The sequence below is a fragment of the Abramis brama genome (assembly GCF_963993115.1).
Source record: "Abramis brama genome assembly, chromosome: 12".
Taxonomy (NCBI): domain Eukaryota; kingdom Metazoa; phylum Chordata; class Actinopteri; order Cypriniformes; family Leuciscidae; genus Abramis; species Abramis brama.
In genome coordinates, this window is record NC_139974.1 from 15,602,058 (window position 1) to 15,619,236 (window position 17,179).

Below are 17,179 nucleotides of genomic sequence, written 5' to 3' on the forward strand. Positions count from 1 at the left end.
GGTAGCGAGGTCGATGTTAACCTCCTCTGCCCTGTTAGAGCGTTAAGGGTTTACGTCACGCGCTCCGCCGCCTTCAGGCGCTCTGAACAGCTCTTCGTTTCGTTCGGTGGGCGCGCCAAGGGCCTCGCCACCTCGAAACAGAGTCTGTCCAGATGGATAGTGGACACTATCGCGGCAGCATATGCGTCTGAAGACCTGCAGTGCCCTTTGGGCGTTAGGGCTCATTCCACTAGAGGCATGGCCTCTTCGTGGGCTTGGTCCAGCGGGATTTCTCTTCATGACATTTGTATGGCGGCAGGCTGGGCCTCCCCCTCTACATTTGTTAGGTTTTATAACCTAGAAGTCCCTGCCCTGCAGGCTAGACTTTTGTCAGTCTAACTTATGAGTATGTGCTGTTCAGATTCGTTCATGCGGGTAAAGACACGGGGCAAGATTCGTTCATCGGCTGTGCCACTCCGTATTCCCTGCCACATGACGCTATGTGCTTTGTGCTGTACATGTAGAGCCCCACTTAGTTGGCGTCTATTCCCACTAATCTATGTTCCCCGGGCGTGCCCCTTGGGACTTTATGTGGTGGATGCTTGGCGCGCACGGCGTTGACAAGGGGTTCCCGTAGCGTAAGCAACTTACGCAATACGAGAGAACTTCTCGTATGAGAACGTACTCGGTTACTAACGTTACCTCGGTTCTCTCTAGAAGAGGGAACGAGTATTGCGTAACCTGCCGTGCTCGCGCCACGAGCTGATCTCGCTTCAGTAGATGAAAACCAGGTAAGCAGCCTCCGAGCCGTCCTTTTATACGCTAAGCCACCCCCCATTCTGGTGGGCTGTGACATATGAGGGCGCGAAGCAGGGCTCAGTGGTAGGCTGCTGCAGTTGCCGCAGGGCAGCCAATGAGCGCGCTAGTAGTTAGCCCGCTCTAGGTCTGCTAGGTGCTGCAACGCGTTGACAATAAATACAAAATTAAGGATAATTTTTTGGCTTCATATCTCGAGAAAAGATGACTTTACCCGTAGCGTAAGCAACTTACGCAATACTCGTTCCCTCTTCTAGAGAGAACCGAGGTTACGTTAGTAACCGAGTACGAATGTTTAATATTTAAAAAAACAACATAACACAACAAAACATAACATGTCATTAATCGCATCTAACATAATGTTAGTGTTAGTGCACACACACACACACACACACACACACATACATTTAACACTAACATTTATGTTAGATGCGATTAATGACATGTTATGTTTTGTTGTGTTATGTTTTTTTAAATGTTGAACATTCTAACCAAAGGTTTGTGAGTTCAAATCCTGGAGGCAATCATTAGTGAATCAAAGAAAAAAAAAAGTATGCAAATATTAATCTTAGTAAATATTCATGTTCATTATCTAATAGATATCTGTCACGTTTTGGGTTTTGTATCTTGTTCTTGTCATTGTCATGTTGCTGTGTCTTGTCATGTGATCCCTGTTTGTCATGTGATCCTGCCATGTGTCTTGTCATTGGTTAATCATCTGATCATTGTTCACAGGTGTTCCTTGTCTTGTAATTAGTCAATTGCTGAGTCCCAATTCGCCTACTTATACTACGACCTAAAAGTATGTACTTTTTTTGTGAGGAAAAAGTACATACTTTTGAGTGTGTAGCAAAAGAGTATGCACGTTCTGGGACATACTTCGATGACATCATGCAACGTGAACTTGAACGTGGTTGCCTAGTTACGCACACCTCGACTGTTAACAAAACATTTTACATTTCATTCATTCTTATATGTCCAATATAATTTTATTTACTATTCCCATCTTTTTTTCCACAATACATTTACAATGTGTTTTACCAAATTGAGGAGTGAAGCAGGGCGTCGTCGTAGATCAACCAGACGCAGGTCGTTTGTGAGGCGGCTGGTTCTGACGTTCATGTGCAAATGTGTGTAAGTTAACGAAAGCTACTTATTTTCTGAGTTAAAATATTTAAAGTTTAAAATGTAACTATTGTTTAACGTATTTTATACTTAACCTTATACTTATGTATAATACTTAAAAATACCCCGATGAAAATGAACCATGCTTTTACTATAGTAAAAGTGTAGTTTCTTTGGTTGGACTGATAAAGTTAACATTTGTACAGCCACAGTATTACTACAAATAAGTCAGACAGAAACATCAAAATAAATACATAAAAAAGACACTTGCATGACACTTTACTAGAGCCTTTTTATTTATTGTTTTGTAGCCTGCAATGAGGCGCTCAGTATCTTCATCGGACCCTACAAGATAAACACGGTACTTTTTTGGCACAACATAAACCCATTAATATTACGAGACAATAAAATATAACTTTTATTAGGGTTAAACATTTGAATTCTTACACTTCAAAACTGAGGGCATATCTCCGCTGCTGCATCCGACTGCCAGGTTTACATCACCACCATCACCGCAAAGCTCCTCCCTCCCGCACGCAATGGGTTGTGGGCAATATTAGCCGTTAGAGTGTGCATTGATCTGCACTTCGAATTCTAACCGGAAATAGTAGACCATCCGGGTATCTTTGGAACACTCATTTCAACATACTACGATTTGGGACGTACTAATTCTAGTTTCGCATACTATTTAGGACGGATAGTATGCGATTGGGACTCAGCATGTGTATTTAAGCCCTCGTTTGCCCCGTGTCTTTGTTGAGTAGTGATTGTTCCCAGTTTCCAGTTTGATCACATTTTGTTAAAGGGGTGGTTGAATATGATTTCACTTTTCTAAATTTAGTGTGTAATGTTGCTGTTTGAGCATAAACAACATCTGCAAAGTTACAACGCTCAAGTTCAAAACAAAGGGAGATATTTGCTTTTAAAGAAATCACTTTTTAAGGACTAGGCCTACAACAAATGGCTGGTATGGACTACAAGACATTCCTCCCGGGTTAGTGAACATCACTAACCCTAAAATTTACATAAACCCGCCCCTGGGAAAGTGGTTTATAGATTATCGTTACAGATATGCTAATCAATGACTAGAAGATAACTGCACATCAACTTCATAAATTCATCAACTAACCATTCAGAAATGTTCTATTGCATTCTCATTCTACATGTTGTCACCTCTTCTTGAGTCTCTCCATCTTTGTCTGACTCCGGTTTGAACATAAAAGGCTAAAAGTTTTTGAAATTTTCAGTGCATGTCTGTGTGAGGTAAAAGGACACAAGCTGTTGAAGCTCTGCCCTCTGTGCTGGGAGCAGCAGCTCATTTACATTTTAAGGGACAGACACAAAAACGGTGCGTTTTTGCTCACCCTCAAAAAGTGACAACTTTAACACGCTATATAAAAATATCTGTGGGGTATTTTGAGATAAAACTTAACATACACACTCTGGGGACATCAGAGACTTATTTTACATCTTGTGAAAAGGGCATTATACCACCCCTTTAATAAATTGCATTTGGGTTCTCACTTCAACTTGCCTCCAGTGGACTAAATCATTACAATATCACCTTAGTGAATATTCATGAAATTGGGGGTCTCCCAGCAAAACTGTGCCCTTGTGCCCATTCAACCTCTGTGGTTAATGCTGAGAGTTGTTTTGAAAAAGAAAGCATCTGCAATATTACTAACAAGAAATAATTATCTGAATCTCTTGATTAATGGATATGATAAAGAAGATGACCAATTTCTCCTGATATCCCCTATAGTCTTGTCCTGGTGATCTGAGTGTTTAATTATGATGGAGTGAGCTCAGAGTCTGTGTGTGTGTGAAGAGGAGTGTGTGCATGTTTGTGTGTTTAGACTTCAAAGATTCGTCTGACTCATAAAGAGTCGATCACACCTCCAGGACTCCAGTTTCTCATGGTCTTCTGATAAGAGCCTGTACATTCAAGCATCCCTAAATTTAGCATTTAGTGAATTACAGTAATGTAGCATTTAAGAAAAACTCTAGATCAATATGAGCGGACGTGAGAGACCTGTGTGTGTTTAATGTGATGATGAGCAAGTGCATCCAGTGAACATCTGTATCAAAACAAAAAGCTGAAACACAAAATGTGGGAAAAACATTTTTTATTGGCAACATGCAAAATACAGTCCTGGTTGCTGTAGTAAGCAAGCATACACACACACACACACACACACACACACACACACACTCTCTCTCTCTGAACAGAAGGAAGAAGAAAAGAAAGAAATGCGAGAAAGGAAAAGAGAAATGTGTCTAATACAACACCATAAATACACACCTACATCTGAAAGGGACTTTATTATTATAGATTAAGAAACTCTGTAAAACCAATGTCAAGAAACCTGTAGAAAAGAACAAAAACAAATAATCCCTAAATACTGTATTCACAGAATTGAGTCCATTCCACATGCTTTCCAATAAATATTCATTCATTTATAGAGCTATATACAATACACTTAATTGTATGTAACATTTGTAAGTCGTAAAGGCCTCACATCAAAAATAAGTTAAAAAATAAATACACTACTGTTCAAAAGTTTGGGGTCGGTGAGATTTTTATTTTGTTTTTTTACTTTTATTCAGCAAGGATCTATTAAATAGATCAAAAGTTACAGTATAGACATTCAAAATATTACAAAAGATTTCCATTTCAATTTAATACTGCTCTTTTGAAATTTCTATTCACCAAATCCGAATATTAGAATGATTTCTGAAGGATCATGTGACACTGAAGATTGAAGTAATTGCTGCAGAAAATTCAGCTTTGCTATCACAGGAATACATAACATTTAAGAAAAAAAAGAAAAAAGAAAACGTAAAAATAAAAAACCTAAAATCTACCGACTCCAAACTTTTTGTAGGTAAATTAAATAAAGCAATTAAATGGTTGCACTTCGGATTATAGAGGACTAACAGTGTTTACTAACTGAGCATTGGTCATGCACTGGCCAAAAACTGATAATCACTTGCCTCCTAAACTATTACGTATTGGAATATTATGCTATATTGGACCATATAGCCCTTGTATAGCAGGTCCACCAAATATAAAGTAATGATATCTAGCAAAAAAAAACAAACAAAAAAGCCAGCACTAATGAACGAATGCAAGTTGGAATCAGTCTGGCATCTGAATCTAAAGGAACACTGTCCACAGTTTTCGGCTTTTCTTCCATTTACACAGAGTAGGTTACAGCAGATCAAAAGGTGCTTGCAGATTGGTTTGGTTGCAGTGAAAGCAATCTATCCCACTGTTAAAGGTGCACTCAGCGATTTCTACCCCATTAAAAAGTTTTACACATAATTAATCGTAATTTAAACAAATGTTTAAAATCATCTCACAGGAGAGTGGGTCGCCTCATGAATACTATGCCTCAGCTGAATACTATACTCATTTTATATTGGTAACTCCCCTGTTATCAGACACTTACACTTATGGAACAAAATAATCATGGCTGACTGCAAATAGATTGTTTCTAAATTGGCATCAGTGACTGCAGTGCAAACCTTTGCTTTTGTGTAATGCTATATTCACACCAATAAGTGTACGAATAAAGGCCTGTTTACACCAGGATGAACGTTTGGTAAGAAGATTTGATAAGCCTTTTAATTTCAATGTTAATATGTCTGTTCAGACTGACATGAACATTTGCATGCCATCAATGCTATGTAAAAAATATTTTTATCGCACTGCAAAGAAACAGACAGTCGCACACACATATTATACCATGCATTTATCCTACATGTAGTTTATTTCAGAAATAAATCTTAGATAACTTTAGTTTGTAATTATACATACCTCAGTTTTGTAGAGTAATTGATGTTATCAATGTAAAAAATATACATTTGGTTTCCCATGTTAACCTAAGTTGTTCACATTCATTAAACTAACCATAAATCATAAAAAACTCACATCAAAGCGCATGAATAAGAGTACATTACTGTATGTAGTGTATGTATTCTATGTATTATTTTCAGTAGCTATCTTAACTCTCCGCCCAAACAGCTTTTTGTGCCTAAACATGATCATGTGCGTTTAGTGCCATCGCCAAACATTATAATGAGACGAATTCATTAAAGAATACATTACCCTCTTTCTTGTTTATTTAATTTGGACATAAAAGTTGTTCACGGCTGTTTCTCGTGACTTTTACCTCTGTAAAAAAAAAAAAAAAAAAAAAATATATATATATATACTGTATATATATATATATATATATATATATATATACTGTATATATATATATATATATATATATATATATATATATATATACTGTATATATATATATATATATATATATATATATATACATATATATACTGTATATATATATATATATATACTGTATATATATATATATATATACTGTATATATATATATATATATATATATACTGTGTATATATATATATATACTGTATATATATATATATACTGTATATATATATATATATATATACTGTATATATATACTATATATATATATTTATATACTGTATATATATACTGTATATATATATACACACACTATATATATATATATATACTGTATATATATACTGTATATATACTGTATATATATATATACTGTATATATATATAGGCAACAACTAGGTAACGATGTTGATAGCTATACACTCAAGATAATGTAGGCTAATCCCTGAATTCAACAAATTTGGACAGTCATGCCAAAAGTGTGTTATAGGGAATATAGGGTTTTTTTGTCCGGGGAGAATTGTTGTTTTTGTAATAACAACTTTAATTTTGTATTATTCCTGACCCTGTTTTGGTGTAAAGTAAACGGAGTCGACTCTGAGAAACCTAGAATTGAACACCCCTAGATAATACATGTGTGTCGGGACTTAATTTTGTTCATTGGGAATTGACTGGATCGGAGTTTGCTAATTGCTGCGATCACATGTGAGTGAAAGTTTGCTGGAAGAGAGGGATTCAGAGAAGAGATGTTTTGGCGATAGGGAAGGGAAGTTAAGAGGGCACGTGAATTAAAAAATGATGTGCACAAATAAATCATTTAGAATAAACATGAACAAAACAAGAACTGTTGATTTTGATTTCATGGTGACTTTAAGTCCTAGACGACTGCCATATTTGCCAGGCAAACCAAAGAAAAAAAGACTGAATGCACCTTTAATATCACTAACATCTGCGTAAGAAGAAAATGTGAACAGTAGTGGACATTTTTGCCCAATGCTATTGAAAACCTGAGTGAAATAACCAACAACAACACCAACAACAACAACAAGGATGGACCTGCTTGTGGATACCTATACTAATGCAGCAAGCTCTGAAATGATCAATGAAGATATCTTGAAGCTGAGACTCTGTAGCTGCTTATATGGCTGTGCGTAGCTCAGGGACTGAACGCCCTGGAAGACTCATAGTCCGACAGGCATTTGGGCTTGATGCCTTTTCCATTGTAGTAATCCACCACTTGATTGGGAACCTCAGCCAGCACACTTTTAGCCAGCGCTGTAGGAGAAGCCTGTGTGGAAGAAAAGACAAGAGGCAAGGATGAGAGAAACGAATATAGATGAAATCTCACACTTTATTGTGCTTGAGTACACCTTTCCTGATACAGGAAAGGTGTCACTCCTATTTCTCTCTGTCTGCAAAACAGGTGGAGACAGACCGGTGAAAACACAGCAGGACAGAACTAAAAATAAACGCACACACACACACTCTCTCTGTTTCTCGCCGAAGCATTCGTATCGGACAGCCAACTTCACACCTCCAGAGCTGCGCTATATTTATGAATTGTGTGATATTGCAGAAGTTGACCTGAGGTAGCAAGTTTCCTCACAGCAGTTCTCTTGACTGTGGAGAAAAGCAAAACAAAACCTTTCTCTGGAGTTTAGTGCACAAGAAATGCACACCTTGTACGAAAGGTTCAATAAATCAAATGAAAAACCTACCTGAAGATTTAAAAAGCACAACTACACCTCCAGTCACATAACAACTAAGAAAATACAGCATACTCATGAAATAATCTGAAGAAATGCCAAAAACAAGCCATTGGCCACACTTCAAGGTTGTGGGAGGGACAACTGGAAATATTGGAGCAAAATCCCAACTTTTTGATGCCACAGACACTCACACTCCCTAAAATATAAAGGCATCAATATATCTTCAATGTAAAATTTTAAATAATTATGTAAAATAAAAAAAATAATTTAAAATAAAACAAATAACCCAAAAATGAACCCAAATCAACATTAATCCTAGAAAAGCATGGACTATATGAGATAAATTTTGCAATTAAAAAACAAAAAACAAAAAAAAAACAGTTAAGTGTTGTGAAAATGCATTATCTGTGTGTCATGTATAATTATGCACTATTAGTTTATTTTAGTTATAATCTAATGTTACTGTATTGAAATGAATTCTGAACCGTGTCTCATGTTGCAGCCAATGCGATCCATTTTAGGATAAAATATAACGACTGAATTCAAGTTCATCTCACAGCTGTCAAAAAAAACACAAAAAAAACACTACATTAATATTTATTTATGAAATAAATAAAATTACACCTTCATTAATGATATACTAGACTTTTGAGATCATTTTGTCTCATTTTAACTCACATAGGCTTTATATAAATAAAAAAAATATGTATTGAATGGCATAAAAAGAACCTGAACTTTGCATGAACCAAACTTCAGAGGCAAAGATATTTCTGGGTCAAAGCAGGACAGAATACGCCTAACGTCACTTAAAAAAAATGCTTTCATAATGAAGACTGTTCTACATGAACGATTTCTCACTCCTTAATTAAACTAAACAGGGCTGTAAAATCTAAGAGCTTTGAAGTTTTCCTTCCCTGTGTTCCAGCGTCGAGATGCTTGTTATTGGAGCTCAGACAGACAGCTGTGAGAGCAACGCACTGACCTGAGAGAAGAGAGAGATGAAAAGAAACCAGGATGCCTTCAGATGTACGGCATCCTCTTGTAGTTTGGTTTCCTGACTATGCCCTGACCGGACGTACCATACAGTTTCTTAAATAAGAAAACCTGGCATGAAGCATTTATTTTCATAAGACACATCTGTTCATTACGCTTTGATTTATAAGGCATCCAGTAAAACTTTTAGGCTTTGCTTTCTATCTGTATGGTTACACCATATCCTGACAGGATTCTTTTAAAGTGAATTCAATTCATAAACAGATTTGTGTAGAAACATTTTGTTATTCCAACATGAGTGTGAGTAAATAATGACAGAATTTATTGAATGAAGTATACGTTTTGGATACTGCTGTTTTATACTCACATGTTTGAAGTTGCGGAATGGCACAAATTGCACAATGTCCCTCAGGACGGGTTCTCCTTTAGGAGAGCGGAGGATTCCATCATCACCGTCCAGCATCTGCATGTCGCTGAAATCCGCACTGCCAATGCCGACAATGATGACGGACATGGGTAGGTGGGAGGCGTGAACGATGGCCTCTCGTGTATCTGCCATGTCTGTGATTACTCCATCCGTCAGGATTAGCAGTATAAAGTATTCCTAATGAACGGGACAAATGAGGAAAGTGATTTTTAAAAAAATGTGAGAGAACATTAAAACATTTACAAATATGATCAGCAGGTTTTGATGTCTGTTTTGCGCTCAGAACCAATAAATTGTTTTGTATCTTATTTTCAGCATACTGTATACGGCACTAAATTTGCCAGTGGGGCATTATTTCATTAATAATAAAAGTAAATAAATCAATAAGTATCTTCTGAGAACAAGCCCTGACATCTAATGCAGTTTGATTCTCAAGAAAATGTATATAGATACAAGGATGTTTTAAAATTTTACATGAAAGTGAGACAAAAATTCTGATAAAGTAATAATGTTTCTATGCTCTTTATGTATTTATGCACACACACAAACGTATATATATCAGCTACTTTGGTTATTTTTTATAAAAAGGCAACAGCAGTAAAGCAGATGGTGTCAATATGGTGCTGAGCAGAAATTAAGCTCTTCAGTCTAATTAAATGTGTTTTCTCTCTCTCTCTCTCTCTCTCTCGGAAGAGAGGTACAAGACTGGTGGAAGTGTTTACACCGGTTTATTTCATTTATGGGCCAAAATACAGCAGAAGTAGGAGGGAAGCTCATGTTTTAATTAACTTTTCATTTGGGCAGGCAAAACTGGCTATATGGTTGTCACGGAAAAATGTGTGGTGTCGTGTCAAATGATGTGGTGTCTATTTGAAAGGGATTATTAAAATCTTGTATTAAAATGGAGTTAAATGGAAAATTTTAAATACAAAGTAAATCAATGCATTTCTTTTTCTTTTTTTTACTTTTTGTAAATAAATAGACCTTTAAAAGTCAAAGTCTCTCTCTCTTCCACTAACCATGGCCTCTTTGGTGTGCATCTCCTCGGAGGCTGAGTCGGCAACTTTCTGGATGATGGGAGCGATATTAGTTGGACCATACAACTGGATTTTTGGGAGGCAGTTCTGATAAGCCTCAACAACACCTTGAATACCTGTAAAACACACATAACCAGTCAGGTCATCTCCAAAATACACACACTTGTTGTTGAATATCTTGAATTAAGCATAAAACTCACTAAATTTTGTAATGATTTTTATGCCAATTTATGACAAATTGATCAAATTTGGTATAAGAAAAAACTAAGCTATTTAAATTGTATTTTAGCTTAGCTTAGCTTAGCACAGCCAGGCTGCTGCAATGACCAATTATCGCCCAGGAGTGGAACTATCAGTTTTGTAATGTGACACACTGAATGGATGTCATATTGCCCATTTCTATTACATTGGTTGTCATTTAAATTCCACAACTATTGACTATGTGAAAATAAAAAAAACATAGCCTTTGACCTCAGACTTGTGTGCAAAACATTAAGTAAAATTGCCTACAATTTGCACAATAACTATCTGCCAGACATGCATGTATATTCCATAAATATCTGATATGGAATGTTTGTAATGTTTGCTAAATTTCCAAATGAAATAGGAATGTAATGTTTGCTAAATTAGTAATGAAAGAGGAATCACTATCTTACCATTCAAATTGGGAAGCAAATATATGGACTGCCCAGCTCAATTACTACTACTTTTTAACATGGAGGAACGTCACAACCCAAAACAGCAGCAGCTACAGCAGTACTGTATAAATACATTTGTATTTATACAGTACATTTATTTTATAGAAATGTGTTACATGTAAACTGAAGATTCACAGTTGCAGTAGGAAGATAATGTAAGAATATGTGGTGGTGGTAGTGTTAAGGTGATGATACACAGAGCAACTTTTTGAACAATGTTGCTGGGCAATGTTGCCGTCAAAGGGCAACCAGATGAGACACAGGGCCCACGACCGATCTAAATTATCCAGATAGAAATTGATTGCCCATTTTCAATGGGAAAGTGCCCAAGCAACAATCGCTCGGCAAGATTGCCAGCAACATTGCTCAAAAAGTTGCATCATCACCTTAAGGGGAAGACATGATAAAGCAAGTAAAAAAAAAAAATAAGCAACTGAGAATTTTCAGTTTACATGTAACATATTTTTACAGAAATAAATGTACTGTATAAATAAAAATGTCTTTTTGTGTACAATGTACTATAGTATTGACTTTTCCCAGTATATTTTTACCTACTGTTGAAATCTGTATCCAAAAAGCTCATTGTGATACACAGACAAATATTCTTGTATAGTACAGAAAGCAGTCAGTGTCAACAAAAAGTAGAAAAAACATGAAATTTGTATACAACAAATATTTCCAACATTTAAACATTTTGACCAGTGTGGCTCACACAATGACAAAAACACTTTTTATTTTGGTGTCATTGGCAATTTACTGACACAATAACTTGGTTCCTTTTCAAGGGAACTCGCGCTGCGTCGATTGACACTGAGGGAACACTTTGCGTGATGAAGTCTTGAAGTCTCTAGCTTCTGTGTCTTCAGTAAGCGCTCAGTATGAAACTGTCTCTGTCTATTTGGTGTTGTATTGTCTATACATCCACTATATATCAATGATTATGGTGAGCAAGCAGCAGTTTAGAGTGTCTGTGCACCCATGCCCACGTTATTTAACGGATGGGGACACACATAACCTTTGTGTTGCTTGTTTGGGTGAGGAGCATGCACAGTCAGCGCTCGAGAGCGCTGGCTGTGAGCACTGTGATGTGCTTCCTATGCGGACGCTCCGATCCCACTTGGCGTTCTTTCGCTAGGACGTTCAGGCTCGCTTTACTCAGGGCTCTGGTCCCACTGCTGCCGAGGCACAGCGGCAACTTCAGTCCTGGGGTTCGCAAATGGATCTATCAACAGGGTTAGAGATGGGCCCAGCCTTATCTCTGCCTTCACCTGATCGATCCAGTGTCTTCTCTCAGGGTTTGGAAGCATGTGTTGCGGGTACTTCCTCCCTGATTGAGGCACCGACACTGCAGCTATATAGTTCTGAGGAACTAGATGTTGTCAGTGTCGAACCAGGAGATACTGAGGACTCGCCACCTCAGTCTCATGCAATGAGGAGCTAGTTGAGGTTGTGACGGGAGCTGTGGAAAGATTAAGCATCGATTGACCAGCTGATAAGCAGGACGTTCGCACCAAAAGTAAATTAGATGAACGCTTCCTGCCATCTTGTTCACAACCTCAAAGCCAGGGCTTTCTGTTTTTCCCCGATCTTCACACCGAGGTGTCGAGATTGTGGGAAAAAACAGTTTCTTATAGAGTGTATAGTGCACAAACATCTACCTACTCTTCTATATCAAACTATAAAGAGCTCAGTTATGGGAAGATGCCAAAGGTGGAAGAGACGCTCCAGTTTGCGAAGCGGGAGCAGCCCCAAACATTGAAAGCTAGCTTCTTGTGCTCCCTCAAAAAGAGTGGGGAGAGAGAAAGCGCTCTCAACTGCAGCCTTCAAGGGGTAAGACGGATCTGAGGACCACCATTATTTCCAAGAAGGCTGCGGGGAAAAGGTCCTGACGCCTGAGGGATCAGGCCAAAGAGGGCAGTCCCCCCTGAAGTAAAGCGGTTACACCTCATTATACGGAGCCCGCTTATATGCCAACCCCGCCACCTTGTGTGTTTTGGGGCGCGGCGGTCTCTGGCGAGCACATACACATGTTGGGCTAAATGTGCAACAAAAACCAGAAGCCAGTCTTAAGAGGCTGGTACCTCGAGTAGAATTTTTGGCAGCGTGGAAGCTACTGCCAAATTTTTCCCGTTGGGTCCTACAGACCATAGAAAAGGGTTATCAAATACAGTTCGGGTCTCGCCCGCCCAGGTTTATGGGGGTCCTTTCCACTGTGGTGGGCCCTGAGCAGGGGTTCTGGTAATAGAACAAGAAGTGAAAAGTGTTTTTCCCTTTTGGAGAAAGGGGCCATAGAACATTTACCCCCTTCCAGCAGGGAAACCGGGTTCTACAGTTGGTATTTCATAGTTCCAAAGAAGGATGGGGGGCTGCGTCCCATTTTGGATCTGTGAGTTCTGAACGAGTCAGTCATGCAGCTAAAGTTCAAAATGTTAACGTTGAGACAAATCATTCCACAGATCAGATCCGAGGACTGGTTTGTCACGATAGATCTCAAGGACGCATATTCCATATATCCATCCTTCCATATCACAGGAAGTTCCTGAGGTTTGCTTTCGTGGGCAAAGCATACCAATATCGAGTTCTTCCATTCGGCCTAGCACTATCACCCAGTGCTTTCACAAAATGCGTAGATGCAGCTCTAGCACCTCTGCGCCTGCAGCTAAACGGCAAAAAGAGTGTGCTTTCTCCACTACAGAGGACCATTTTTCTAGCCGTGGTTTGGGACTCAATGTCGATCCAGGCATGCCTCTCACCGGCACGCACAGAGTCCATCCTGTCGACGGGCTGGGAGTGGTCCTGGAAGGACGCTCAACTCAGGGTCTGTGGAGGGACCATCATCTCTCATGGCACACATCAACCGCCTGGAGATGTTGGCCGTATTTCTTGCCCTGAAGAATTTCCTCACAGACCTCAGGGGCCATTATGTGCTTGTCCGCACAGACAATACATCGGTGGTTGCCTACATAAATCATCAGGGGGGTTTGAGCTCGCATCCACTCTGCAAACTGGCACACCAAATCCTCCTGTGGTCCCAGGGGAAGCCACTTTCACTCAGAGCAGCTTATATCCCTGGGGCCCAGAATATAGGAGCAGACATCCTGCCGTGACAGGGGTTGAGGCCCGGGGAATGGAGGCTCCAACCCGAGGTGGTGAAGCAGATATGGAGGGTGTTCGGCCAGGCGGAAGTGGATCTGTTTGCGTCACGAGAGACGTCTCACTGTCCACTCTGGTTCTCCTTTACGCATCCAGCCACCTAAACTCTGAATGCAAATTCCCATTGTTAGCAAATGTTTCCATGTAGAAGAAGTTTCCGTCTATATAAAGAAATGCAACAAGAGGCTCAGGGCGATTTGTAGCTCAAATTAGCCTGTGATGCGGAGCGTGGGCAAGACACTCAGCATCATGAATTTTCTAATGTCAGGTTCACGTCTTTTCTCTTTATTCCAGAGCATTTGATGTTTTGTATTATTATCTTTGAACTGATTATGAAATTGGCATGATACATTTACCTGACATAATAAATTGTTACATTTGATTTTATTCTGACTTGCTCTGAAATTGTTTTCCCAAGTGGATTAAACGGATTCGTATGCTACCGCAAAATCTGTGTCAGATTAGTAACGACTAATATTTGGCACTAATTCAAGTGTACGTGGTCTTGTAAAGACAAGAAGTGAATTTCCGTTTAGGACAGCAAAATGCTGCTTGACCAACCTAAATTTGGGTGTGTCTTACCTCTGTTTTAATTTAATTAAATTTAAATTAAAAATAGTTACTTTAGATAAGTGTATGTGGGAAACCACGGCATGGCCAATCCAAAGCTATTATAAGAGAAGTAATGTTGCGCGACTTATATCTGTAGTAGTGGCCATACCTCTGCCTGAAGTAAATGTTACTTTAAATTCAAGTGTATACAAAAACCACAGGGGCTATACAAAAGTATCTTTGATTGTGTAAGCGTGAATGCGACCATCTTAGGTATATAGCCAATTACCTCTGTTTAGTGACCGAAGCTGGCAAGTTTGTGATTGTGAGATTCGTGTTAAACAGAAGGCGTGAGGACCTCAAAGTGACATAGCTTCCTAATATGAACCACTAGCGGCGCCAGGATTTTGATTGTAGGTGGGCGTGGGACTCCAGAAAACTGGATGGGCCAGTTAAAATAAGGCAAAAAAAAAAAAAAAAACGGGTTCCCCTTCATCTCCGTTTCAGCGCTTTTCTGCGGCACTGAGGACAGCGACTCAGTAGCCTACCTGAATTTAATGCGTAATTAGCATAGGTTAAAAAAAAATTAAACAGGAATTTTTTGTTGCTTTTTTAATACAATTACAATATCATTTAATTTATTGTTTAATAAAATTATAGGCCTATTATTTTTAGTTTATTAACAGCAACAACAGCTGTAAAGATGAAGTTGACGATCGCCATCTCCGTATAGTGAACGCGCCTATAGAGAGAAATGCACATCATGGATTACATAACCAGAGAGTAGCCTATTTCTTTTCGTTTTAAATTGTTAAAAAGACATTTCAAGCTTTCTTAAGATATATTTCATGTCTGTGAGGCATATGCTGAGTTTCGTTAAGTTAGGATGAGATGCGCTCCTGTTCACGAGCAATGCAAGTGACCGCGCGGGCGCCTCTATGATTGTGTTGTCTGCTATATTTTTATTTTTAAGTCCAGGCAATTGGTTGATAAAAAAAATATGAAAATTAAGATACAATTTATACAAAACGAAATTCACTTTAAAAAAAGTCTTTCTGCAAAACAAAACTTAATTAAGTGGTCAAAATCATGTCTGACCCGCTCCATGTCGGTTCACTTTTCATAATCAACATAGATGAAAAAATAACATTATAATATTTGAACAAATATGAAACTAAATGCGCTTATTTAATGGCAACAACACAGTAGGCCTACAGACTCTCTATTTGTACAAATTGCTGCACATTCATTTTATTCTGAATTTTGCACACATAAGTTGAAAGGCATTTGTTTGTGCATGCATGTAAAACATATCTGCAACATTTATCAAGTTCACTGATAATTATGCGTGCATTTATTAATTATTATCTTAATGAATAATGTAACAAGGAGAAGCATGTAAACTGCGTTGTTTGTTTAGAATGGAATGGATCGCAAATAGATCTGAATGAAGAAACGTACAAAACCATAGTAGAAAATGGGTGGGCCCGGACCTAAAATGGGTGGGCCCAATTGTAGCGCCGCGGCTGATATGAACAGGTAAAATATAAGTAAAGAGTTGAAAAAAATAATCAAATGTGCTGCTAAACTATTATTATAAACTATTATGACCATTAACCAATTGGCATTCTAACCTAAATTCGAGGCTGTGATAAAATGGAGTCAGATAAGTTTAATTGGAAAAGACAGCAATGCGCAGAGACCTTCACCCATCTATCAGATACAACCATTGGACCGATTTAGACGGGCTTACATCTGTAAAGTAAAAATTATTATTATAGTTATTATTATAGTTATTATTATTGTATGCAGCCCTACAAGTATATGCACAACAAACCTGTTCATTATTTATATATTTTGTGAAATTTAAATAGCAATTCTAACCAGAAAAAAAATCTACATTTTCTTCCCAAAATCGCACAACCCTATAAGTTTCTCTTGATATCAGCATGTTCACAGTTGTTTTGTTGTTGTTTTTACAGGGACCAGATGCCACTGATGAGTCCTGCTGACTTAAACATTCACATGAGTCTCTGTACATGAACATGGTAAAATGAAAAAGCAAACACCTTGGAAATGACAGGTATGTTGAACAAGAACTGTTTCAGGAATGGCACAAAGGTGTGTGACTGTTCAAGTCTCTGTCTTTAGATCAGTGTGTTCAATAATTTGCTTTTTTGTCCTTCGTTATGTACCTTTGAATTATGTTGTGTTGTAAATAAATCCAAACAATCAAAAAGCCATTCTTTTTTAAATCTCTCCTCATTCTTTGTTCAAGTTCCCTCACAGTCCCATCTGATAGGGCCATTAGGGGAGGGTCTTTGTCTTCCCTCAATATTCATGATGATTCACGCCCTCCTCGCATACAGCTTTCTTACACAAAACATGTCTTACAAATTTTCAATCAATATATTGTTTAATCTGAATGAGAATGCAGGATGATTTTCACA

The 17,179-nt window shown here is 38.1% G+C and overlaps 1 protein-coding gene across 1 annotated transcript in view; it reads right to left on the bottom strand.

The window, feature by feature from the left end:
* Positions 1 to 6,553: 6,553 nt before the first annotated feature.
* The window catches only part of cpne4b (copine IVb), a 69,319-nt gene continuing 58,693 nt past the window's right edge, over positions 6,554 to 17,179 (bottom strand). The window contains exons 14-16 of the mRNA XM_084131912.1: positions 10,309 to 10,442; positions 9,230 to 9,466; positions 6,554 to 7,448 (exon numbers count right to left, since the gene is read on the bottom strand). Of these exons, the coding sequence (XP_083988038.1) occupies positions 7,317 to 7,448; positions 9,230 to 9,466; positions 10,309 to 10,442 (503 nt within the window). The 3' untranslated portion in view covers positions 6,554 to 7,316. The remainder of the gene's footprint in view (positions 7,449 to 9,229; positions 9,467 to 10,308; positions 10,443 to 17,179) is intronic.